At 46.4% G+C, this 26,110-nt stretch overlaps 1 protein-coding gene across 7 annotated transcripts in view; it reads right to left on the bottom strand.

Annotated features, from left to right (window-relative positions):
* CTBP1 (C-terminal binding protein 1) overlaps nucleotides 1–26,110 on the bottom strand; it is a 1,555,004-nt gene that overhangs the window by 192,140 nt on the left and 1,336,754 nt on the right. For all 7 annotated transcript variants that reach the window (XM_078678645.1, XM_078678646.1, XM_078678643.1 and 4 more), the window contains one exon: nucleotides 12,193–12,337. In XM_078678645.1, coding sequence (XP_078534771.1) covers nucleotides 12,193–12,337 — 145 coding nt within the window. The remainder of the gene's footprint in view (nucleotides 1–12,192; nucleotides 12,338–26,110) is intronic.

Below are 26,110 nucleotides of genomic sequence, written 5' to 3'. Positions count from 1 at the left end.
TTATAGTCTCGAAGCTCCGGGGTGAACCAAGGAGCAGATGGTATTGTACGAGTGGGGCGACAGAGTTTGGGCTGAGCTAGAATAGTGCATGCTCGATCTATCCAGTCTGTCTACTTTCTAGCGGCTTCATTGACATCAGTAGGTAGAGTAAATATAGAGGATGTTAATTGCTCCTCCAGCGCCCTTCCATCAAGCTCTTTCCAAGGTCTATATAGCTGCAGACTTCCTGTCCTGCCTGGCCCTGACCTGCTGGTGCTTTTGAATGTTAAAAAGCACCACTGAGTGATCTGACCAGACCATGGGTTCTGTGTGGATAAAATGAAGGTCTGAACTATTTGTAAAAATACCATCTAAAGTATGCCCTATTGTATGTGTGGCTCCCCTTACCACCTGCGTGAGGCCCGCCGCCTGCATTGCTTCAGCCAAAGCTAAAGTGTCCGGGTCTGAGCCTCCTTCTAAATGAAAATTAAAATCTCCTAAAACGGTAAAGGACTTCGCGCATAGGACTTCCTCCAACACGGTGCCCACCGCATCGAGAAACTGAGATCTCGATCCGGGTGGTCTATATATAAGGCAGCCCTGAAAGATGAAGTGATTAGATAAAAAAAGCTTAAATCCCAGTGCCTCATAAGTCTGTGAGGACGCCGCCTGAAATGATCCCTGGATAGAAGCATGATAGATAATAGCAAGCCCACCCCCTCTTTTACCTGCTCTATCCAACACCCGGCTATAGTAGCCTGCTGGTGTTGCAATGACTAGATCCGGTCCTGATGCCGCATCAGTCCAGGTCTCCGTAATAAATGCAATTTTGGCCTTTTTATCCAGAATCAATTCAGCACATTCAGTGCTATGTTTAACCAGGGACCTGGCGTTGATAAGTATACAATTGATTGTATTCTCCTCCCTATCCTCCCTAAAATAGTGGGACCTAATAAGTCCCTTAATAGGAGTGCATGTAATGACAGGTAGGCGAGAGCGGCATGCTGGGCAGATAGTAGGTCCAGTTAGCATTTTCTTGTCTGGTATTATACAAGAGCAGTCGTCCTGCACCCTTCCCCTTAGATTCAGTAGCACCTCACGGCTGTAAGCTCTCCTGGACTGATGGTGTGGAACAAAATGTCCAGGGGTCCTGGCGCTTGGCGCTATACTGGCGCGGATGGGCGCAGACGGGCTTGCCTTCGGCGCGCCCGCTGCGCGGACGTGTATGTAAGGCCATTTATAGAAGGGAATGGGGGGGTGGAAGACAGCCAGCAGCTAGAACGCTGTCCTTGGTGTCCACCCAAGATGGCGTCCACCCCTGCCTCCAACCGCGTGAGCACATAGTCTGCTACGCGAGGAGCGGGGATCGAGATGGGGCAGATTTGGCCTTAGCAGCAAGTAAGTTTGGTTTTAAAAATGGGCAAATAACAATCAAACAAAATTATAACAAAACGTTTTTAAAATCAGGAGTTGTACCTATCTCCCGCCTTCCACCTCAGGGGAAATGTCACACTAAGTTTTCACATATCCGTCCTGTGTGTAGTTTTTCTGAATGCAAATCACCTCTGAGGGCCTGTCCTTTCTGAGCCTTAACTCTCATATTCTCTTTTACAGAGCTTCCTCTTTGAATTCCCTTTCTGATTTGACTCGCTGTGTGATCTTGGGCAGCTTCTGTACCCAATATTCTGCCTACTTTGTCTTACCTGGCACCAGTAGTTGCCAGAGTTTCTGACACATGACAGTGTCCCGGACTGAGTCCCGACAATGGCAATACAAACCAATGAAGTTATCTTTTAGCTTCCACAGTTGTAATTTTCTTTTTACAAAAAGCATGAAGACCAAGACTAACTGCTCCATAATCCAAATCACTGTGGCGAAAAAAGATATTTTCCTGAGACCAAAGACAACTCTGATGTGCCCTCACATAATATGTTTTTGTTACACACAACTTAAAGGGTGGGCTGGAGAACTGTCTGCTCAACTTCACACAATAGCAACGTCACCACTTAATCACGGTCATATTTTTCAATTACGGGGGGCGTGGCTTGGACGCCGGGAAGAATGGCGGCGTAACCCTTTGCTCCTCCAAGCAGAAACGGCATTCTAATGCTGGGAGCTGCATTTCAGAATCATTCCCCGACCTGAAAAGAGATTCAGGAGTCGGAACGTTACCCCTATCTGCTGATCCAGTTTGGGCCGATTCCGACCTCAGAGGAGAGAGAAAACGACCCTCTCAGTCTTGACCGCTGGCAAGTGCGGGAAGAGACGGAACTCGGCGGCGGCCGGAGCAGCGTGTCTGCCGGAGCGATTAAGGCACCGCGATCACCGATCGAGACAGTTCCGTCATGGCACCAGTGGTGAATTCAAGGATTTGAGGCACAGCGGCGACATGCAATCCAGGGCCGTGAGTAGTGAGTGACTGTTGCTAAACGGCATCTGAGCTATCGATGTAAGTGAAAGTAAAACGTCGCGATGAGCTCTACTTTCAAAATGGCGGCCTGATGGTTCTCCCCTCTGTATATGCTGTATGCAACCGGCGTCCTCGCTGCTGTGGCCCAGTTTTAGCGACACAAGGTGGACATACACAGGCAGCATAACGCTCAGTGCTCCCTGGCTCTAGCGAGCCTTAGGTGTTCACTGTTACCGACCTCAGCACGCCTCAGACGCCACGCGGCCAGGTTGTAAAGCGAATATAACGGAGGCATTGCTTGTTGAATATGGCAATTCCAACTTAAACTCCCCTCCTGAGTCATGCCGCGTTTTAATACCATGGGGGCAGACTGAGAGACGAAAACGGAGGCAGAGTTTATTGTGTGTCAAGGGCTTGATCTGCACACCGCTCAATGACCCATAACGTGTTCTCAAGCAGCGTAATGACAGACAGGGGAATGGAAATAGCGGATGCAGCAATTGTGTGTTCCTTGGTCTAGAACCTGTATTAACTTCCGAGGGGCTGCTCGGAGTTGCCCCTGCAGACGTGACCCCATGCGAGGAGCCGACTGACATGAAGTCCTGTAGATCCCGAACTCGCCTGCTTACAAAATGGCGGCCACTGATGTACTACCCACACAGTTGCACACGAGAATTGGCTAGTTGGTACATTTATTGGCATAATCTCGATACATTATCATGGACTTGTTCTAATGCGATACAATTACTCTCCTGGGCCAAATTGCACGACTGCTGCGTACTTCATGTATGTGAGGGGGCCACCAGTCCCCTAAAAGCCGCGCAGTGCTCGGTCTGAAGTATCCTGGTCGGCCACGTTTTGAGCATAAAATCGTGCACTGAGGGGTTTTATTTCATGAGCAAATTGGACATATTAGTGCGCTGCTCAACACTGACACGCTAGATAGGCAGTAGTGGATCTGTGACCTGGCACCATACAAGAGCGACACAAGATTAAGCACCACCCCATCATCTGTCTTTGAAAATGGGAGATAAAGAAAATGGGAAAACCTCTAAGCGGCTGAAAGCTGACCCGCCAACTCCGGTTTCCCCATTTAAAGGGAAAAAAGACTTTAGTGAAGCAATGGAGACTATTTTAAGCAGACTGGAGGAAGTTAAAGATCTGGCCAAATCCACTAAAGAGGAAGTAGTTGCGGTCAGACAAGACATCAGAGATATCAACTCTAGGCTGACAGAGACTGAGAGTAGAATAAGCAAGTTGGAGGACACTGAAAACAAAACCTGCGGAGCTATTAAAAATCTCACCTTGAGTTCTGACCACCTCTCAAGGAAAGTAGCGGAGTTGGAAGATAGAAATAGGAGGGGGAACCTGAGAATTTTTGGAATTCCAGAAAATTCACAAGACTCCCAAGGCTCTTGCATAACCTTCCTCGAGCAATGGTTTACACAGGCCACGAACCTCACCTTCACCCAGCCACCGGAGTTTGACAGGGCGCACAGAGTCCCGGGAAGAATAACAAAAGACCAGAAAGGCCCAAGAGCGATAATATGTAAACCACTGAGGTACCAACATGTTGAACAAATTCTTACATTTGTCCGCAAACACAACCATGTTTTATGGAAAGGTCACAAAATATATATATCGCAAGACTACAATAAGGAGACTATGGACATCAGGAAAGCATTTCTTGCACTGAGACCACAGCTGAAATCACTTGGCCACCAATATGGGTTCATCGGCCCAGCGAAATTCAAAGTAACGATCCAAGGTGTGGCGCATGTTTTCTCCGACCCACAAAAACTCAGACGCTTACTATATAACCAGGAAGATGGCCGTATGGAAGTTACCCCACCGGAACTGGTGGGTGCGACTGCATCTGGCTATAAGTGAACACTCGCTATTGAAATCCCATAGTACATCCAACACAGCCTCTGTTCTGTCCTCATGTGATCCGATCATCAGATGGCTGAGATCGAATGCGTAAATCCCATTGTCAATTGACTACGCCTTGTGTTATGTTGCTAAATTTTTGGTCATTATTTGCTATTGCCTAATCAATAGCCCTGTATTAATGACCTCATAATTACTGTGAATACATTATAACTCTCCACTGCTAAGTAATATGTACGCTAACCTTATTGGAATCAGGTATGGTTACTAGTTATTACAGATATACCTGGCATGTTAATGGTTTGCTTTGATCCGTCCGTTGAGTGATATTGACGGAAAAACCACAAAACTCAAATATAGTCATTGAAGAAGTTCTTTAGGTTCCCTATTTGTTTACATCCATGTTCAGAAATACATTTGCAGTTCCTACAATGTATTGATCTGAGTAAAGTTGCTTGGAGGCGGCCTCGCGGTCGTTCCTGAGTCGCCATGTTCTTTTTCTACGATTGGGGTGGGAAGGGAGGGATGAGGGAAAGGGTGGAGGTTGGGGGGAGGGTCCAGGGGCTGGGGATGGGATTGGAATGTTTTGTTCTGCTTTCTTTTATATTTTCTATCGTGATTTCTATTGTGCTTTCTGTTGTATTTCTGGAATTCACTATTGCTCTTGCCTACACTAATACCAGTGCTTGCGCCCTATTTCTACTCTGGGTTTCAATGGTTACAATGGTCTGTCGATTCCTAGGTTCAAACTGTTCTTCTAGATGCTATGTATATGACACATGATGACATCCTCCGTTGACACTCCTATAGGGACAACGAGAATAGGTAACCTTAAAATACTCTCATTGAATGTGAAGGGCTTGAATCAGCCGATTAAACGCCAGAAAATATTAGAATACCTTCGTAGACAGAAGGGGGACATAGCTTTGTTACAAGAAACGAAACTTGAGGCAAAACATTTCCATACCCTACGGAATAAATTCTATACGGAGCTTGTGGGATACGAGGCCATAGCTAAGAAAAACGGTGTGGTAATACTGATTGCAAAAAAAGCCAACGTAGACGTAGTCTCTTCCTCAATGGACTCAAAAGGTAGATGGGTTACGGCGAAACTGATCAGAGATGACACCAAATTTTACATTACAACCGTATGGGCCCCTAACTCGCAGGAACCCTCCTTCTGATCAGATCTCACTAAACAAATGGACACTATTCCGGACTCGGCGGTCCATATCCTTGCAGGTGATTTCAACCTTCCGTTCGACCCTACCTTAGATAGGGACTCTAAATGTAACTTCCGTCCCAGCAAAGCTCATAAAGACTTCACTATGCTATGCAACAGATTTAACATGATAGATACATGGCGGCTACAAAACCCCGATGGTAGAGACTACTCTTTTTACTCCCCTCCACATGATTCATTCTCCCGAATCGATTATTTATTCATCACTAGGAACGCTGTAGCCAGGATTGAGGACACAAGCATTGAGCCAAGGCTCGATTCAGACCACTTATGCATCTCACTTACTATATAAAACGTTAAACCAATAATCCGCCAGTCAATGTGGCGCCTTAACGACGCCATCCTAAACTATGAGAAACACAGAGACACCATAGAAACCGCCATTAAAGAATACTTAATAATCAATAAAGAAGGCAATACCACGGACTCCATCAGGTGGGAGGCTCTAAAGAGTATCATAAGGGGCCTCATAATAAAGATAACGTCTGCGGTAAATAAGAATCATAATGCTGCCCTATTGAAACTAGAAAGAGATATCTCGAAACTCCAAAGTGAGTATCTGAAAAATAGATCTGCTGAAACGCTTAATAACTTAACAAACCACAAGTATGCCTGCAACAAACTTATAAGTTAAAGAGCAGGAGTCTGGTTAGACAGAAGAAAACGGTTTAAAATTTGCGAATCAAATAAGGCAGGGAAGGGGTTGGCTACATACCTTATATTTAAAATACAAAAAAACATAATTAACTCCTTGATAGACGATAAAGGAATGCCCAATTCGGACCCCCTTAAAATCGCGGAACTGTTCAAAGAATTCTACAAAAATTGTATGCCAAAAACAATAATGTGGAAAAGGAGAGGGTGGGAAACTACCTCGCTAAATGTGATTTACCAACACTTGCCATGACAGAACGGGAGACACTTAATAAACCGATATCAGAGTCGGAGGTCTCAAGTGCGATCAAATCACATAAATGTGGGAAGGCCCCCGGCCCTGACAGGTACACAGCGAAATTCTATAAATGTTTTTCCCAGACGCTCACGTCACCAATATTAAATATGTTCCACGAGATTGGCCAGACCGGAGAGGTAACAGGGACACTAGCTGAAGCGCTTGTAGCCGTTATACCAAAAGAAGGAAAGGACCCTAAGCTTCCAAAGAATTATAGACCCATTTCGCTAATCAACCTAGACTGTAAGCTTCTGGCTTCAATATTGGCACAACGCATACAGAAAGTCCTTCCATCCCTAATTCACCCCTCACAAGCGGGCTTCCTAAAAAATAGGTTATCAAGCGATAACACTAGAATCCTAGCGCATGTCATCGAGAAGGCAAAATTCCTATCCACGCCTACTACAGCAGTAACACTTGATGCAGAGAAGACCTTTGACAAGGTAGACTGGACATATTTGGAGGCTGTCCTGCACAAGTTTGAATTAGGTCCTTTTTTCACTAAAATGGTCATGTCACTGTATGCTTGTCCTACGGCGAGGGTAAGAGCGGGAGGGGCTTTCTCCTCACCATTTAGATTACAACAAGGGACCAGGCAAGGATGCCCCTTATCCCCTTCTTTATTCCTCTTAGCAATTGAGCCCTTCCTGTATCAAATCCGTAACAATGATAACATCCCGGGGATTCCATTCAATGACTGCATTATAAAACTCACAGCTTATGCGGATGATGTTTTAGTTCTAACTGAACATGCTGAAGAAGCAATACCTGCCTTACTATCCACGATAGAAGAATTCTCTGCCGTGTCTGGTTACTCCTTAAATAAAGACAAGACTGAGGTCAAGCTATTAAATAATATGGGTAGCAAAGACATATTAGGTAACTCGGGGCTCACCTGGCAGCCGAAGAGTTTTAAGTACTTGGGCTTAGAATTTGAAAAAGATCTAATTACGACACTACAAATTAACGAAGAGCAGCTCCTAAAGAAAGTAAACAAACTCTTAGAGGGATGGTCTCCAAAGTTCTTTTCATGGTGGCGAAGAGCGGAGACACTGAAAATGATGGTCACTCCCTTAATTAATTACTTAGCAAGCATGCTCCCTATGACTTTCTCAGAAGACTTTTTACAAAAAATAAACAAATTATTTAGTACATTTCTATGGCAAGGGAAGAAGCCTAGGGTCTCAATGAAAAAGCTACAACTACCCAAGATAAAAGGCGGCCTGGGTCTTCCCAATTTTAGGAACTATCAAACTGCTTTTTTGTGCAAGCAAGGGGCGTGCTGGTTTACTGAAGGCTCAAGTTATACACCACTATGGATTGAGATAGAGAGCTCCATCATAGGCAAAGTCCCCCTCCCAGCGATACTCACCATGGACCTGTCTCACCTTACACACTCCAAGTACATTATGCTTAACACTAGGAGAGCACTCCTTAGACTTGATAAAACCCATAAAACTGGCCTCCAGGTAAAAAAGACGACTTCCTCATCCCTATGGCATAACCCAACTATCCGGATTAACGGAACATCACCCTTCTGGAAACATTGGTCAGTGAAAGGCATCAACATGGTCTCAGACCTATACGATGGTCAACTGCCACTGCCGTACTCTACGATCCAGACTAAACATTGCCTCCAACCAATTGACTTTTATGCATTCATAAAGTTGAAAACGGCCTTATCCCCACGCTCATTTACATTCTCAGATCCTTGGTTGAAATCGCTACTCCCACGCCTCCAGAGTACAGGTCACTTTGTCTCGAAAGTTGATAGAATGCTTTCGCCGACGCTAGGCAAAGCCCAGAGACGGAACGAGGTTAAGTGGGAAAATGAACCTAATAACACGGGCATAGACCTTAATTGGGATAAGATTCATGCTTCAGCCCTTACACATAAGGTGTCCCCGATCCTTTCCCAAACCAAGTATATGCTGATCAACAGGGTTTTCTGGACCCCCCAAAAACTATTCAAGCTCAACTTAAGAGATACCCCCACATGCTGGAATTGTTCCCTAGCTGAAGGGGATCTACCACACATGCTCTTCCACTGCCCCTTACTACAAAAATACTGGTCCAACGTTTTAGACCACATTGAGCACATATTTAAGATTAAGCCAAAGAGAGAGTTTATCTATATACTACTGGGTGCCATAGATCCATCACTACCTAGAGATCATGACCGCCAACTACTTGATCTACTACTTACACTAGCGTGCAAAGTCGTCTTGTGTAAGTGGAAGAGTGCCTCGGAAGTCTCGTCCGCAATGTGGAAAGAATGGGTGTCATGCATTAGAGGGACTGACAATACTGCTTTGCACTCTTCCCCATGGCAGGTATCAAACAAAAAACTGTGGAACGCCCTTGACGCTTCCTTCTTCTCGTTTGACCCACCGTAGGATGTTACCTGTACAGTATGTCAGACTAAATAAATTGACCCTAATACTGGAAAGGTCCGGCAAAGGTACTAATGCAATTACTAAAGTAGACCAAATTGATTGTCATGGCATTGGGCAATTGGTATAGTGTTATCTTGCAGTACCATACGACACACACTAGAGAGCACAGTCATTGGAATACAATGTTTGTTAATTGATTTATTTTATTTCTCTAGCCCACATACGCTCGTTTACTGTTTTTTATGGTGATGCCTTAACTGATACACTCTTCACACCAGAGATCGATGTCGTGTTTTAAGGCGACTTTTAACGTGTATAACAATGTGCTCTTAATGCCAGATCAACCACAGGTACTCCACTCATGAATATGACAACTGACCTCTACGTGCTATGTGGACTCGTTACTTGTACTCATACTATATTATTTTATTATCTTATTTTGCTTTACCTTACCACGAAACGACCCATGTATGTATGTATTATTGTATGTATTTGATTTTATTCCTTTCTCCTTTTCTTGCTTAATAAAAACGATTTGAACAAAAAAATATATATATATATTTTTCAATTACCACCTGCAAAACCACTTCTGGGTTCTGTGCATAAAGAGATGATGATCATAATGATAATAATAATTAGCTCTTATTACTTTAACTATCATCATCGTAATAATCATAAGCCATGAGCTGCAGTAGTCTTTGAAATACTGTGATAGACTGAATAGAGCATGTCCATTACATACCTGTTCAGTAGGTTTGTGACAAAACCTATGGAAATCTTTGCAGAGGAGAAATGCCATTTGAAGTTTAGTGCGCACATTAACAAATATTTTACTCACCCTAATATAATTGCGGAAACCCAATTGCTTAATAAAATCTTCTGTCAGACAGATAGCAGAATGCATAGGTTGCCAAAGACTCAATAATTGTTTTTGTTTGATATAGTCCTTTCGCAAACCTAGATGAGGAGGGGAGGGACAATCATAAGAACTATGCTGAGGAGGAGGAAGGAACATCACAAATTGTATACAAAAACGGGGGTTTTATTCTCCAAATGAAGGCTTTGTAAAGTGGGTCTGGACTACTGGTTCAGTATGGCTATATGTGGAGAGAGTTGTCTTCCCCCTAAGACAACTGAAAAAATGAAGTGCTTACACAATTATCGTTTTATCTGCTTCCACCTCAGTGAGTGTCAAATATTTCATTTCCGTTTAGCAGTGAAATCCCGTGTGTAATGTAATTGAATAGCGCCAATTAGTGTTATGGGAAGGCCCTTTCCAGGAAAAAAAGGATTCCTCAGATCTCCTCTGTCTACAATCGGAACTGGAGGAGTGGATATGATCTGAATAGGCGATGAAATGGTTTAGGGTGATTAAGTAGTGTATCCCGTTCGTTGAATGGTTAAAAGTTTTAAAAAAGGACAGGGAGCTGCTGTACCATACTTAGGACAGTGACACATTTTGTTCCTCATCACAAGGACAATAACTGAACGTGTGCTCTCGAATTTTAAGACCCCTGTATTTGCTCAGGGAATTAAGGCCCAGTAACTGAAGATACCTGCTGTCAATCAAAGGTGATTAACCATTGTTCTAGGCAGGGTTCACAGAGTTCCACTAAGTGCATGTCAGGACTTGCACTAAACCACCTGGGACTGACAATCCTTTACCTGAACAACTCATCAAAGCTACAGCTCAGCAGCATCTCTACAGGGACTTCAGCCTCCATGTCTGGACATCCAATGCACGAGAGAACACCTCAATCAAAGGACTACATTATTATAGCTATGCTGACCCTTTTCTGTTAAATGTATTTAAGGTAATTTCAATCATTCTAGACGGTTACCCCCAGACATGCTGTTCACACGAGTATTTCTTATACTTCATAGCCATTGTGGTAACCTGTATTTGGGTTAAACAGCACCACAAGCAGGGTGAGGGCACAGCTCCTGCCATGTGCTCCAAAATGATATGCTGTATCTGAAGCCGTCAGAATGACTCTGCAACAGCACCGATAGCCACGACAGAGATCCAGGGTTCAGAAAACCTGAAAATAACCGCAGGGACATAAACCGCATGCCAAGGCACACTGCTTCAATGCTGAAAATGGAGAGGGAGCAGTGAGATTCAACGAGGACAATGGGATCAATGGACAAAATGGGTTTGTAGACTACAAACTGCAGAACAAAATGGGTAGCATGGTCAGCTGAAGCGGGAACCCCAGAGCGCTAAGGCACTCATACTGCACTGTCACCACATTCTCCATCCAGTGATAAGAGATGAAGAAGGTACACTGATACCAACAATCAGGAAGCAGAGGCAGTAAACACAGGGAAACACGGTTTGAACAGCTCAACTCCAAATGTCACCTTCTAACCAGAACACTGTATATATTACACTCCACACGCGCACGGTTCTCAATAACTTGCTTCCTTTCTCGCTTTCCCCATTATCCAGAAATGTTGCTTGACCATCACTTGCTGAGAACTTAGTTTATAGAATGTAACTTCTTGAGATAAAACCAACGACACGTGCACTGGCTATAAAGCAGGAGGCTGATAAGGCTTCGTGTACTACCCTCTTAAATATCTCGAAACCACTACCAAATCCAACAAAAAGAAAAGAAAAATAATTGTGTTGATTGCACTGTTTTTAGTTTACATGGTAACTAGGCAGAAAAAAATATCAAAAGAAAACACCACTTCACTTTTCTTATCTTTAAAAACAAAATAATATTTAAATGAAAAGGAACTCTAATCTTAAAATATTATCACCAGTGTCCTTCCATTGAGAAATGTAGAAAAGAGAAAGTGAATGTCTTCACACAATAGAACTAACAAGCGAGACTTTGAGCCAACGCCGAATGTACATGTATTTATATATTTATTTATATATAGCGCAAATCACCGACACGAATCTCAATGCAAGTTCAAGGATAAAAGTAAAAAAATTATTTTTTAAATGAATAATAACATTTGAATCAATTTTAGGCTGAGGAAGAGCACTGCGCTTTTTTTTCTTACTCGAGCAGTGCTAAGATTAGCAGGGAGCCAACGTTCACGGGTGGCAAACAAAGAAGCTGCAGTACATCACACAGCAATAACACTACCATCATTACATTACGCATCTGAGGTGCTTCAGGTTCTTTCCTCCCCATATGCAGCTTTGTTCTTCAGTTGTAACACTTTTCAACATACACAATGTCCCATATTCACAATATAAGTACATATAGAAGACAAACACTTGCATGACAGTGATTAGGAACAAACAATATTCTACCTGCTGTCTTTATATAAAAAAAATTATAATATCATTTATCAACAATACCTAAGTCGCCAGCAGATTTGATGTCAATGTTGTCAAAACCACTTCCAATTCGGACAATTATTCGTAGTGCTTTGAATTTCTCAAGGTCTTCGCGTGTCAGGGTGATGGTGTGATACATAAGTGCACCCACTGCTTCATTTAGTACCTACAATAATAAAAAACATAATAATGACACTGGCAGTTAATATTTATAATGCATGTAACCTAACATAGTAAGATACTGTCCCCTTTTCTCGCAGAGCCTGAAACAAGTATGGACGTTTGAGATATTATTGTAATATGTAACGTTTTGATTCTACTCAGGTTTGTGTTGATGTCAACAAGGTTTGCGCGGAGGATGCTGGTGGCTTCCAGTTGCGCTGTGGGCACAGTTGGCTGCAATTCACAGACTGACCAGAATCATTCCCAGCTAATGTTAAGTAAATCAGTCACCCGTAGTCTGTTTTGACCTTGAGAGCGCAATGAATGGCGCGCTTGTCCTGAAAGGCCAGCTCTTGGTCCACATACCCTGAACCCAAGTGCTTTCCCATTTATTATCAATTGCTGGGGGCCACTAACGGCTACCATGAATAGACGCATTGTAACAAAGGCCAACCCGATTCCCTCAATCAACAAAAGCAATAGATTATTTTTAATTTTTGGTGGAACTGGTCCCATGTTAAGATTTATTAGCCCGTTTCGCAAAAAATGCAAGACTGATACTGCAAGAATGCCTTAAAGAGAAACTGTAGGCAAACATTTTTAACAGGGTCCCCTAAAAATTTGAAATTATTTTCAGCCACAATCAAGCGGACAACAATTATAATGAATATTCATCTATAGAAAAGTCTCGAATCCTAAAAGCTTACCAAGCACGGTCATTAGGAATAAAAGATTCTCATTTCTTCACCACTAGACAGACTGGTTCTGAATCTAGAATGACTGCTTAAATAGGCCAGTGACACTTCAGTGATGTGGTGAAAGGACAGCTAAAACAGGCTACTCACTCACACTGAGAGCACTCAACAGTATACTGGAGTGGGCTTGTGCCTTTGATGGTATCATCACTAGCTTATGTGGGTAAACTAGTGACAGCAATGGTCATAGGGTGACTACTTCAGTAGGCTAGTGATGCAAACATTAATAGAAGCACTACCGCATTCGACTAATGACATAGTGGAAGGAAAAACACAATTCGCTAGTGGTGTCCATGCGAGTAGAAGGCGTTTCAAATCCTCACAGCTACATCCTTTCAGACAAGATTTGGTGCCTATGGGCGTCTCATATTGGGCTGCTTTCGACCAGGTAGGAACTGGTCACGATACAGTTATTATGAAAGAAAATGATGACTGGATTTATTTTTGGTAAGATAGGCATGAGCCTACAATGCTTACAAGCAAATGTATACTGACGGTCATTGAAATAGGGTGTCACTCGTAAGTGAAATGTTTTTGTTTGTTATTAGAAACAATAAAAATGATTTTTTTTAAAAATTCTGATACCCTTGAGCCTCACCGGACTCTAAAACTTCCCCAACCAACCTAGAGCCTATCTGGGTCACAAATTCAGCAGCTAACCTTTCTAATAACACATTTACCAGCTATTATGGACGATTTAGTCCCCTTTTAAAGAGAAACAGAACAAAAGCATACATTCATGGTACGCTAAAGAGCTTAATGAAGAGAGAATGCCTCACACTTATTGAGTGCTACTGGCACCAACACCCTTTTAAGTCGAACCTTGCATTCTGTCGCAGCTCTACACGCACTTACACCAAAAAATGTGTTTGAAGCCATATCTGAATCTATTAGTACCCAGATCGGGTTTGCTACAAATATACCAAAAAGGTTTTTTGAGGTTGTCAAAGCTGCAGATATGCCCAGGGCTGCCTGGTAATATGAGACCCTGGAAAGAAGAGTATATAACTTGTACACTTCTTTGACACCAGGATCAAAAATGCTGATACTTCAAATATCTGGGCTCCCACCACTCCATACAGTACACCTATAAGGGAAATCTCCAAACAAGTGGTCTACTTTCAGGGACATCTCCAAGCCTGAGCGTTTCCACATCATATTCAAACTTAATGCCTTCCATCACTTTCATGACTGCTTCCTGCCCACACAGCTAAAGAGATGTGAAATGCCCTCTTACTCCATTGGATCAGCCTACAAGACAAGGATGTTTTGTTGTGGACAAGTTACAAATTTGATATATTTATGTACTTTTATGGTTATTCATTTGTAACCGAAATAAAGTTCAACAACAAGGATGCTTTCCTGAACATTGCACAATGTACCTGTTGCGAAATACACACAGGAGCAAGCAGGTATTGTTGAATCCTTTATATTTATCAGCAGGCAGAACCCGTGACCGTCTCAAACAAGGCACCAACTGTCTCTCTCCTAATTCATCTGTCTTCTAGTCAAGAAACCCTGTGAAGCCATACAGGCATTACATGTATGACATTCTATGAGAGCACCATAAAGCAGGGCACAAGGAACTTATAGAAAAAAATGTACAATAAAATACACATTATAACACAACCCCTTTCCTTCCCAAAAACTGTATAACAGTTCCCTACTCCTAAATTTTTTTTTTTTAAATTGACGAGCCTCGCATCCTTAACAACTGTGTCAAGACTCCCCTTACTAGCCAACGTCTTTGAAAGCTGTGCCTACATACAATTGCACCAGATCACTACATATAACAATCGTCTCAATCGAGTTTCAATTCATTTTCAGACCTGGTCAGAGTATGAAAACCTGCAGTTCTGCAAATAATCGATGATGGACTGAGGATCTTGGACAATACTGACGCTTGCCTCCTTATTCTCTTTATCTGTTGACAGCTTTCAACACCATCAAACACAACGTACTATCAACACTCTAAAAAAATCACATGGGTTTCAGAGGCCCAGTGCAGAATTAGCTTACCTCCTACCTGAAAATCTATAATACAGAGGGCACACTCTATCACATCTAGTAGTTGCTCCCCAAGGTGTTCCAACATGCATCTGTGCTTGCCCCCACTGTTTAATCTCTACCTTGAACCGCTAACCTGTCTCCTACAAGACTCTGGCTTATCCTTCCATCAATTCGCTGATAACACCTAGCTTTACTTAAAAGTTTCTCACTCCACTAACGTATCTCACTTCTTGATCAATACTCCTTTCAAAATTCAACCCTGGATAACCTCACACCATCCCAACCTCAATTCGTGCAAAATAGAGCTCTTTCTTTTCTCACAACAGTCTTCTTCTCTACCCTGTTAAGACTCGCTGTGCACACCAACATTCTAGACTGCTCCCTACTGATGATCAAGAACATCAAATCTCTCGGTTTCACCTGTGACCACAAACTGAACTTCATTAACCATTGCTGCATCCTTCCAACTCAGATTCATTTGAAGGATCAAACCCTTACTTTCTAGATGAAGATCTCAAAGAGGTCTTCCAAGCTATGATACTTCCGGGATTTGGTAACAGAAACATCATTCTTCCTGTTATTCCTAAATCTCACCAAGCCCCCATCAAACCCTTTGAATGCTGCTACTTGCCTGGCCACAGACTCTTAATGCTTCAATCACAGCTCTCTTGTATTGTCATCTCTTGGCTGGCTCCTTATCAAATGCAGATCCAGGTACAAAACTGCATGCATTGTTCACAAGACTTTACACACCGACCAAACAAACTCATTACTTGGCAAACAAAGTGAAGCTTTCCGGCAGCACTTTCATCTTTGAAACACTGAATCTCTGCTTCTTGAAGTCCCCGATTTTAAGAAAATTAATGCTGTGTGCCAAAAATTATGGAATTTTTTTCCTCCTCATATCCAGACCTTACCCTCTCACTTAGCTTTAAAGAAACAAATGAAAGACCTTCTCCTGATTAACAGGCTCCCGAACAGCGCTTCCACTTAGTTTCTGAGTGGTTTAATTTGCTTATATACTGCAGTCAAGGCATTCAATCCTGCCATGCAGTATCCTCTGGGAGGCAGGAAATTGAAAACTCAATAGAACATATAATAAACTGAGGATATCACACTTTAACGGCAATCAAGCAGGTCCATTAAGGAGAGTAGCCTAGATCAAAAAGAAAAAGCAAAACAAGGAAACAACTGGAGTTGGCTATCAACAACACTTCAGAGTAATACTAGAAAACATTTCTAACCCTGGTAGCTATTCACCTCAGCCAAAATCCAAAAGGAACTCAAGTATAACTCTTGTATCACGGATCGTAGCAGGTCTAACAAAGCTACTAAAGTCCCCAAATGCAAAGTCTTTCATTCAGACTGCAGACCTACTCTGTTTTCAGGAAACCTGGGCAACCAGTGCCATCACTATCCCTAGTTTTATATGAACTCCATCAAACAGCCGTAAGAATCAATATATCTGGGAGTCCCTCCGGTGGCCTCAATTTATGTAAGCCTTGATCTAGATATAAAAGTTAGCACTTCCAAACTATACAATGAAATGTCCCAACTGGTGACCCTGGAAGGCCTGAAAATAAATGACCAGCATTTGAAGATCCGGCTTGTTAACATATACTTTAACTGCTTTGGTGCAGGACGCCTGGTAAAGCTGACTCAGTTTTATGACTCACTTTAATCAATCCTAAATGAGGTCTTCATATGTGGCAACTTTAATCGGCGATCTCTAGGAACCGACCTGCCAAATCTGGCAATGGGATGCAAAACTGTTAGCCACACTCTTCCAAGCACATAGCTTGAGATACATCCAGCACACAATGGAAACATATCTATGCCACTTGAATACCAAAATTCTTTAAAGGTATTGAAGCACCCTTGTGAGAGGGGACCCGGCGGGGCTCACCATTTGGCCGGACTACATTGCCCAGATTCCCCTGCACGACTAGGACGCCGCTGAGATAATCGCGCCCAGCTGCATATACGGAAAGAGACACCCACCTCTCGTCTCCCTTCACAGCGAGGACGGAAGCCAAGGGGAGGAGCAGGAGACGAGGCACCAGTGAAAACGGATGCCAACCAGGAAGAAGCGTCGCGGATCATCGTGAGGGCGGAGTTAAAGACGGAAGAAGCTGACCACGCGGGGTAGGACCCCAAATCTCTGAGCCGGGAGCCGTAGCTGAACGCCGAGAGCCAAGACAGCGTTCCTGACAGCGAGGAGGCGGGGGAAACCGAAGACCGCTGGATGGAGGAGTGGTGGTGTCCCCCGGAGGAGGCTGGAGAGCGTGCCGTGACTCTGGAGAGTTACGGCGGGTCCGGTGAGTGAAACCGGAACGGGGTGCTGTTGTTTTGCTGTTGTTTTGTTGTTGTGGGAGGCGGGCGGTGCAGAGTGCTATTGCGGGAGGAGGGAGGTACAGTATAGTAGGGAGGGGTGACGCGGGAGTCTAATGCTGCACACAGAATGACTCGGGCCCCTAAGCACTACATGTATGAAGCACGTTTTGGGCACTACTCTTCTGCACTGGTACTGAGGCACGCTTGTTTTGGAGTATCGACGTATTAACATCCTGTACTACTCCTATGCTATCCTTAAAATCCTGTTCTCCCACCTGGGCCTTTCTTCACTTCCTGAGCCCTTCCTAATACCAACCCAAAATCCCTCACCATCCTCTTCCATATTTCTATGCACTACTGGGTGTAGGAAAAAGGGGTAAAATTGTCGGATACACTGACGGCTTCCCATTTCTTTCCTCTCGGTGCCCTCCGGGTAAAACCAACGCCACGGAGTCCACATCACCCCAAGACCTTCGTCATCAGACTGAAGAGGAAAGAGCAAAGCTGAGCGCCTCAGCCGGCCCTTCAAGAAATGAGAAGACACCTACAGAAGAAGGAACTCTAGAGCCTGTAGTTAAACCTAAGTCTGTGCCTCTTTGTGCCGCTTCCACTGCCCAGATCGTAGGATTGCTCCGGTGGTGCCCCAATATCGTTGTTGACTCCTGGCCCGTCCCTCCTCCCCGCTCCCGCCTCCCAGCTGATCCCCCCTCCCACTGAGATATTAGGCTTGCCCCTTCTTGACTAGCGCTGTGACTGCCTTGGATCCCTCTGAAGCGGTCGCTCCCCAAGCTCCCTGACCATCCTGCTGCCTGTAACGTTGTCTGGTATCGTAGCGCTTGCTGGCTGCTGTTGTAGCGCTTGATGCCATATCATTGCCTGTAACTCGGTCTGTTATCGTAGCGCTTGCTGCCTGACATCGTAGCGCTTGCCTAATTGTTGTGCCTTTCTTCTTGGGCTAATTGCCACTGTCACACTGCTCGCATCGCCTGCTACATTTATTGTGCCTCTTTGTGCCGCTTCCACTGCCCAGATCGTAGGATTGCTCCGGTGGTGCCCCAATATCGCGGTTTGTTTGTGCAGCCATTTTGTTGTTGACTCCTGGCCCATCCGTCCTCCCCGCTCCCGCCTCCCAGCTGATCCCCCCCTCGCCCCTCCCACCCACTATCCACATATGACAGATGCTTCTGAGCGCAGCGCTCACGCGCAGCGGTCGCGCCCCATGCGCGCCGAAGGCGCGCCAAAGGTAAGCCCGTCTGCGCCCGTCCGCGCCTAGACCGCGCCCAGCGCCAGACCCCCTCGCTCCCGCATTAGCCACCCCGCCCGCATAACGTATGACGCCGATACCCTCCTTGCCCTTAACCCCGGACGCACCTCAGAATGCTGCGTAGCTGCCCCAGGACGCACCCACGGACCATTCGCCTGCAACTTCTGCAAGTTCGCCTGCATCAGGACCCACACCAAATCTCCCTCCAAACACAGCTCCGACTCTAACCACCTGAAGTGCATCCTGCTGAACACCCGCTCAGTCCACAAACACACCACTGAACTCTGGGACCTACTCGACACTACATCGCCGGACGTCGCCTTCCTTACAGAAACCTGGATGAACGCCTCATCTGCACCGGACATCGCCATAGCCATCCCGGACGCTTACAAGATCATCCGAAAAGACCGCTCCAACCAAACCGGAGGGGGCATCGCCATCGCCCATAAGAACTCCATCCGAGTCACGACCAGCTCCGACAATAACCTCGCGACCGCCGAACACCTTCACTTCCAGATCCACACCAACCCCAGGACCACTCTTAGAGGCACCCTCATCTACAGACCACCAGGAACCCGCACACAATTCATCGAAGATATCACTGACTTTATCAGCCCACATGCCCTCACCTCCGAGAACTACATCCTACTGGGAGACCTCAACTTCCACCTGGAAAAGAATAACGACAGCAACACCACCACACTTCTGGACAACCTGGCCAATCTCGGACTCAAACAACTTGTCGACACCCCCACCCACTTAGCAGGACACACGCTCGACCCTATCTTCACCTCCAGCAAACACATCTCCTTCAATCACACCACAGCTCTCCATTGGACGGACCACAGCTGCGTTCACTTCAACTACAAAAAGACCACGACCCACATCCCACCACAACCTATTCCCCGAAGAAACTGGAACAAAATCACCACCAACCAACTCTTCACATCGCTTCACCAAAACCCTCCTGCAACATCATCGGACCCAAACCAAGCTGCCACCAAACTCACACAATGGATCACCCACTGCGCTGACGAATTAGCACCCCTGAAAAACCACCAGATCAAACAAGGTAACAAAAACGCCCCCTGGTTCAACGATGACCATAAGAAATCCAAGAAGTTATGTCGCTCCCTCGAGAAAACCTGGAGAAAAAACCCAACCACTAACAACCTGACCACCTTCAAGGACGCCACCCGCAAACACCACCAACTGATCCGATCCACCAAAAAATCAGCATTCAAGGATCGACTCGACAACAACACCCACAACAGCAAGGAATTATTCAACATCGTCAAAGAATTCACCAACCCCACCGCCGGCACCAACGACATCACTCCCTCCCAAGACCTCTGCGACTCTCTATCGTCTTTCTTCCACAACATAATCGCCGACATTCATAACAGCTTTGAGAACCTTTCCAAAGAAGGACACACTCCACCCACCTCCGAACCAAAACAGCACTCTCACAACCTTTGCGCCTGGAACCCAATCACGACTGAAGACACCATCCGTCTTATGAACTCCATCCACTCAGGTTCACCAACTGACCCATGCCCCCACCACATCTTCAACAAAGCAGACTCCATCATCGCACCCCATCTCCGCGATGTCATCAACTGCTCCTTCAACTCCGCTACCTTCCCAGAAAGCTGGAAACATGCCGAACCCAGCGCACTTCTGAAGAAACCCACAGCAGACCCCTCTGAACTTAAGTACTACCGACCTATCTCGCTCCTCCCCTTCCCGGCCAAAGTCATCGAGAAAGCCGTCAATAATCAGCTCGCCGCCTTCCTTGAATCCAACAATTCACTTGACCCTTCACAGTCCGGCTTTCGAACCAAACACAGCACAGAAACCGCCCTCACCGCCGCTACAGACGACATCCGAACGCTACTAGACAACGGAGAAACAGTTGCCCTCATCCTACTTGACCTCTCCGCCGCCTTCGACACAGTCTGTCATAACACCCTCATACAACGCCTCAACAACGTTGGAATTCAAGGAAAAGCATTGGACTGGATCATCTCGTTCCTCGCCGGAAGAACCCAGAGAGTCCGCCTCCCCCCCTTCAAATCAGAGACCACCGAGATCATCTGCGGCGTACCACAAGGATCTTCACTCAGCCCCACCCTCTTCAACGTGTACATGAGTCCCCTCGCATCCATCGCACGCCAACACAACCTCAACATCATCTCCTATGCTGACGACACCCAGCTAATCCTCTCCCTCACCAAAGACACTAACATCGCCAAAACCAACCTACACGAAGGAATGAAAGAAGTAGCCGAATGGATGAAGAACAGTCGCTTAAAACTAAACTCGGACAAAACGGAAGTCCTCATCTTAGGATCATCCCCCTCTGCATGGGACGACTCATGGTGGCCACCAGCTCTGGGCACAGTTCCCACACCTACGGACCATGCACGTAACCTGGGCTTCATCCTGGACTCCTCCCTATCGATGACCAGACAAGTCAACGCCGTCTCATCATCTTGCTTCAACATCCTACGCATGCTCAAAAAAATCTTCCACTGGATCCCCACCGAAACAAGAAAGACAGTCACCCACGCACTAGTCACTAGCGGACTAGATTATGGAAACACCCTTTACGCCGGAACCACAGCCAAACTACAGAAAAAACTCCAACGCATTCAAAACGCCTCAGCCAGACTCATACTTGACATACCCCGTCAAGCTCATATTTCCGGTCACCTGAAAGATCTCCACTGGCTCCCCGTCAATAAGAGAATAACGTTCCGTCTCCTCACCCACGCACACAAGGCCCTCTACAACCTTGGACCCGAATGCCTCAACAAACGACTGTCCTTCTACACACCCACCCGCCAACTTCGCTCATCCAATCAAGCCCTCGCCGTAACTCCGCGCATCAATAGATCCACCATGGGAGGAAGATCTTTTTCCTACTTAGCGGCCAAAACCTGGAACTCTCTCCCCACTCACCTCCGCCTCACACAGACCACCTCTCTTTCAGAAAGCAGCTGAAAACCTGGCTATTCGATAAGTAATGCACCCACCCTCCCTCAAGCGCCTTGAGACCCTCTGGGTGAGTAGTGCGCTATACAAATTTATGAACTTGAACTTGCCATCTGACAATAAAGAAGTCCCTGTTCGACATTATATTCAGCCTCCGTGTCAGTATATCCGACCTGCCCTCCCACAACCCTGGATTACGTTTTCACCACAGTTATGATGCAGGACACTGTAGCAAGCTTTGACATCCTGATTCGTTCAAAGAGCAACCATTTTTTCCGTTTGCTAATTCCTTACAAGTTAGCTCGACCAGGCATAAAAACCTGATGGTAATAACAGATTGCACGGGGAGGAAAGCCACAATTTACTCAGAAGGATTAAATGGGGTCCAGTGAACTTGCAACTAGCTTCTTCCAGACCAACTGGGACTCAAATATCAGCGAATTACATTGTGTGTTTGGTAACAACCCACGCACTCAAACTACATCTGCTAATGCTCCGCTAAAAATAACCAAGCCTCATATCACCGCAAGCAAACTGAGGTTACCAAGGTTTCAAAAAACCTATCAAAAAGAATGCCAAGCCTCAAATAAATCCAAAATGAAAGGTAGATTGCAAATCCTTAACTAACACCACAAGCAGATGGTTTGGGCTGCTAAGTGGGAATAGATAGAAAGAGAATGGCTGCATATCTACTCGCTGAAGGGTAAACGGGGCCAGGCTGACCTGTGGAGGTATTTCAAGAACAAAACAAGCCCTACAACTGTAAGAGTGAATGCAGTCTCTGAATCACAGTGGATCTCGCATGTACAAAACATATATGCAGCCGAGAACGCACCTGATGAGCACTTGAAGCCTCAGAATGACCGACCCGAAATCTTGCATCAGGAGTCGCTGTTTTCGGTAAATGATATCTCCAGAATACTGAAGAAGATCCGAACAACCAGGGCGCCCGGCCAAAACCGTATACCCACACAGGTCTTCAAAGGGAATCCCACCCAGTGGTCTGTTATACTGTTCCCCTCTACCAAATCTGTCAACTAACTGCACAGCTTCCAAAGAACTGGAGGGGTTCCATTGTGAATCACATATATAAGAAGGGTGACAGAGCAGATCCATCTAACTATCGCCTCCTGGACACTGAGCTAAGGCCTTTGCTTCCGCCCCCTTAAAAAACGGAGTGCCGGGCTAAAGCTATTCACTCAAATAGGCTTTATGGCAAACTCTTCTACATGATGTAGTCTCCAGGCGGGGATTGCGGCATCCTGGAGGCAGCAAAGAACCCACCGGAAGGCTCCGGTTCCGTCGCTGCGCCCGTGGACTGCCATGGAGGGGAGACCAACCGATGAACAGACGCTGGGCCTGGAGGTGTAACGAAAGCCTCGGCCTTGCGTAGCTGTTCGGCCCGCCCTCCAATACAGATCTGAGGCCCCGCCGGGCGATCCTGATCTCCGTGCCCTGCTGAGCGCTCACCGCGTCCTGAGGACTGCTCCCTGGGTACGGAAGTAAGTGACCCCACCCCCACGAGACCCACCGCGAGAAGCTCACACCGTGGGTGGGTGCCCAGTTCCAAGGGACCTGGGGGAGCCTTCAAGTGGGGGCTGTGGCATCCCAGAATCAGCGGCGGACCCCCTTCTGATGAGGAAGCGCGCACACACGAGCCACGGCCCACGTGACACGGCTGGAGACCGACAGGCGGAGCGGAATAGCGGAGCCGCGAAAGCTGGGCCTAGAGACATCCTAGAGGCCTCGGCCTCGAGTTGATACCCGGACCGGTCAGCACAGCCTCAACCTCTGTTGTTGCGACACAGCCATCCTATGCATTGTCCTTGGCCCGCTCACCTCGCTGAGCAACTCTTGCACATCTGAGACAGACACCAGGGAACGGAAGAGGTCAACCCCCCCCCACTTTGTCAAGGGCCCATCGTGTGAGACATGCATTGACAGGGCGGTGCTCTGACCCCTCATTATTACAGGGTTGCGGATTGCCCAATACGGATCCCTACAGCCACCGGGAACTTACAGTAAGCATTTAGGCACTGCAGGGGAGGACTGGGGTGCCAGAGACGGGCTTCGGGCAGGGCCTGGCAACAAGGCAGAGACCATGACAGAACAACCCGTATTGACAACGACAAAGTCACAGCCCTCCAACCTGTGGCTGCATTTGTGCACGACCAGCAGAGAGACAAATCTTGCCCGCCCCTGAAGCCTACAAGAGAGGATGAACAGGGGCAGAGTGGGTCTGGAGTGGATGGCTCAGGGTGGTGGCCCCCCTAAAGTTGGGCATGTGCCTACACGAACAGAGGGACGTCAATCGGTCTGCTGGCAACTGAATATTTTCTATACTGTATTGTATTGTGTACTGCCTATTAGAGTGTTCTACAAATTCTAATTTAGATATACTTTAAACTGCTTACTGATGTTTTGCATATTGTTCCAAAATGTTATTGATTTTACAGCTTGCCCGATAGTTGAGATTTGTTGCAATACTTACGTATACCTGCCACCCCCTTCATCCACTCCCATGCTCGGATAGAGGTACCGGATCTGCTGCTGATACCGATACCCTTATCACAGAGGATGCACCATGCATCCCCATGTACATACACGTGCGTCTGCGCACCCATGACTCTCTGCATATATGCATCATGCAGTTTCCCCCGTATGCCGCCTCTAACCCTCCCTCTCTAGGGCGCCTTACTCCTCTCCCCTTTTCACCTGCTAATGTCATCTTTGCAGCGCCTGCCCTCCCTGCTGAGGCAGGCTAGAACCCGCTCGGAGCGCCCGCTAAGTTTAGACCCACAGTAGAAAGATTAGCATTTCCTGCGCTACTAAGAGTCTGGAAAGTCTTCCCCACATCCCGTGACCCACTGATTCTTCCCCCTCCCATGAACCCCCACGCAACTCACTTTATTTGGACACCACGCATCTCCACTGCGATGACCCAGCATCCTCTCCCTGTCCCTTCCCACCGCCCGATTAGGCCCCACAGCACCTTCTCCACCCACCAACCTAGTAGAACTTTACCCCATCCAGGAAGTGCCAGGGGGTACCCAGTAGCTTCCTTTCCCTCCCCACACCCCTTTATTTCCCTTCCCAGTTCCCGCGTCTATTTCCCGCTCCCTGATCACAGTGCCCTCCGCGCCTCCTCCCCCATATCTCCCTTCCCGTCTTCGGTTCTATATTTCCTTTCTTTTCCTATATACCGTGGACCCCCGCACCTCTTCTACCAGGTTAGCTTCTCCTCTCTTTCATACAGCCTCATCACAGGTCCTGACAGAGCCTGCTTTGCAACCCTTTTTTAAGATTGGGGTCTCCCCGTATGGTCCTCAACAACACATCCTTTCCTCGCAAGGCCCATTGCTTTACACCACCGGATACCCCTGTCCCTCATATCCTGCGACCACATATCATGAACCCCTCGCACCCACTGCGCGCTATAACATGGAACATTCATGGCCTCAACGGAAGAAAATCTTGGCCTATCTGCAATTTACATGCAGAAGTGGCACTACTGCAGGAAACGCACCTTGAAGCAGTGGAATCGGACAAGCTGTGTAGAGACTGGGTGGGAAGGGTGATACAGAGCAGGGTGTAGACTGGGGGACCTAGGATCGAGGGACCTACACGTAAATGTGGTGTAGCAATCCTCCTCCAGAAATCACTCCCTGCGACAGAGAAGAAAACCTGGACAGACTATAACAGACGCTATGTTTTTGCAAAACTGAAAATAAGTGACCACCAAATATGTGTGGGGTTGGTCTATGCTCCGACAGTTTTGCAGCTCAATAGAGTTTTGACGGAAATAGGAGCCTTACAATGCCTCATAGGAGGGTACTGGAATATAGCAAGAGATCCAGTTGTGGACAGGACAGGACCACTGGACAGGAATAATGCAGCAGACAGGGTCTTGCTACAGGATGTGATGCAAGTCAATGGTCTGGTGGACCATTGGTGCCTGAGCCAGCCCACAGATACAGATTACACCTTTACCTCCCCGACACACGGCACTCTCTCCCGGTTGGATTATTTTCTAATCTACCACAGGGTGGTGCAGCTTACTCAGGACTCCAAAATCCAAGAGGCAGCCCTTTCGGATAACTCCCCTGTCCTTCTCTCCCTGGAACTAAGGCTGACCAGTCGCGGTCACAAGCCCTGGCGGGTGAACATCCAGCGTTTCCCGGCCCCTACCGGCAAATCCCACCTACAGACACATCAATGAATACCTCTCCGATAACCGTGGCTCTGTTGAATCTAGTCGGATCTTGTGGGCAGCCGCAAAGGCTACTCTACGGGCCGACTCATGAGAGACGAGGCACAAGCTGCTAAGCAAAAAACATTGAAAGCTGTCTTTAGGACGTATTCTCGTCTATACACTGCACGGCCTTCACCACAACACCGCAAATCCCTTGAGCAGGCC

The sequence above is a fragment of the Lissotriton helveticus genome, chromosome 2_2, assembly GCF_964261635.1.
Source record: "Lissotriton helveticus chromosome 2_2, aLisHel1.1, whole genome shotgun sequence".
NCBI classification, from domain to species: Eukaryota; Metazoa; Chordata; class Amphibia; order Caudata; family Salamandridae; genus Lissotriton; species Lissotriton helveticus.
The sequence above is the reverse complement of the archived record's forward strand: the minus strand, read 5'-3'. Positions and strand labels throughout refer to the sequence as shown.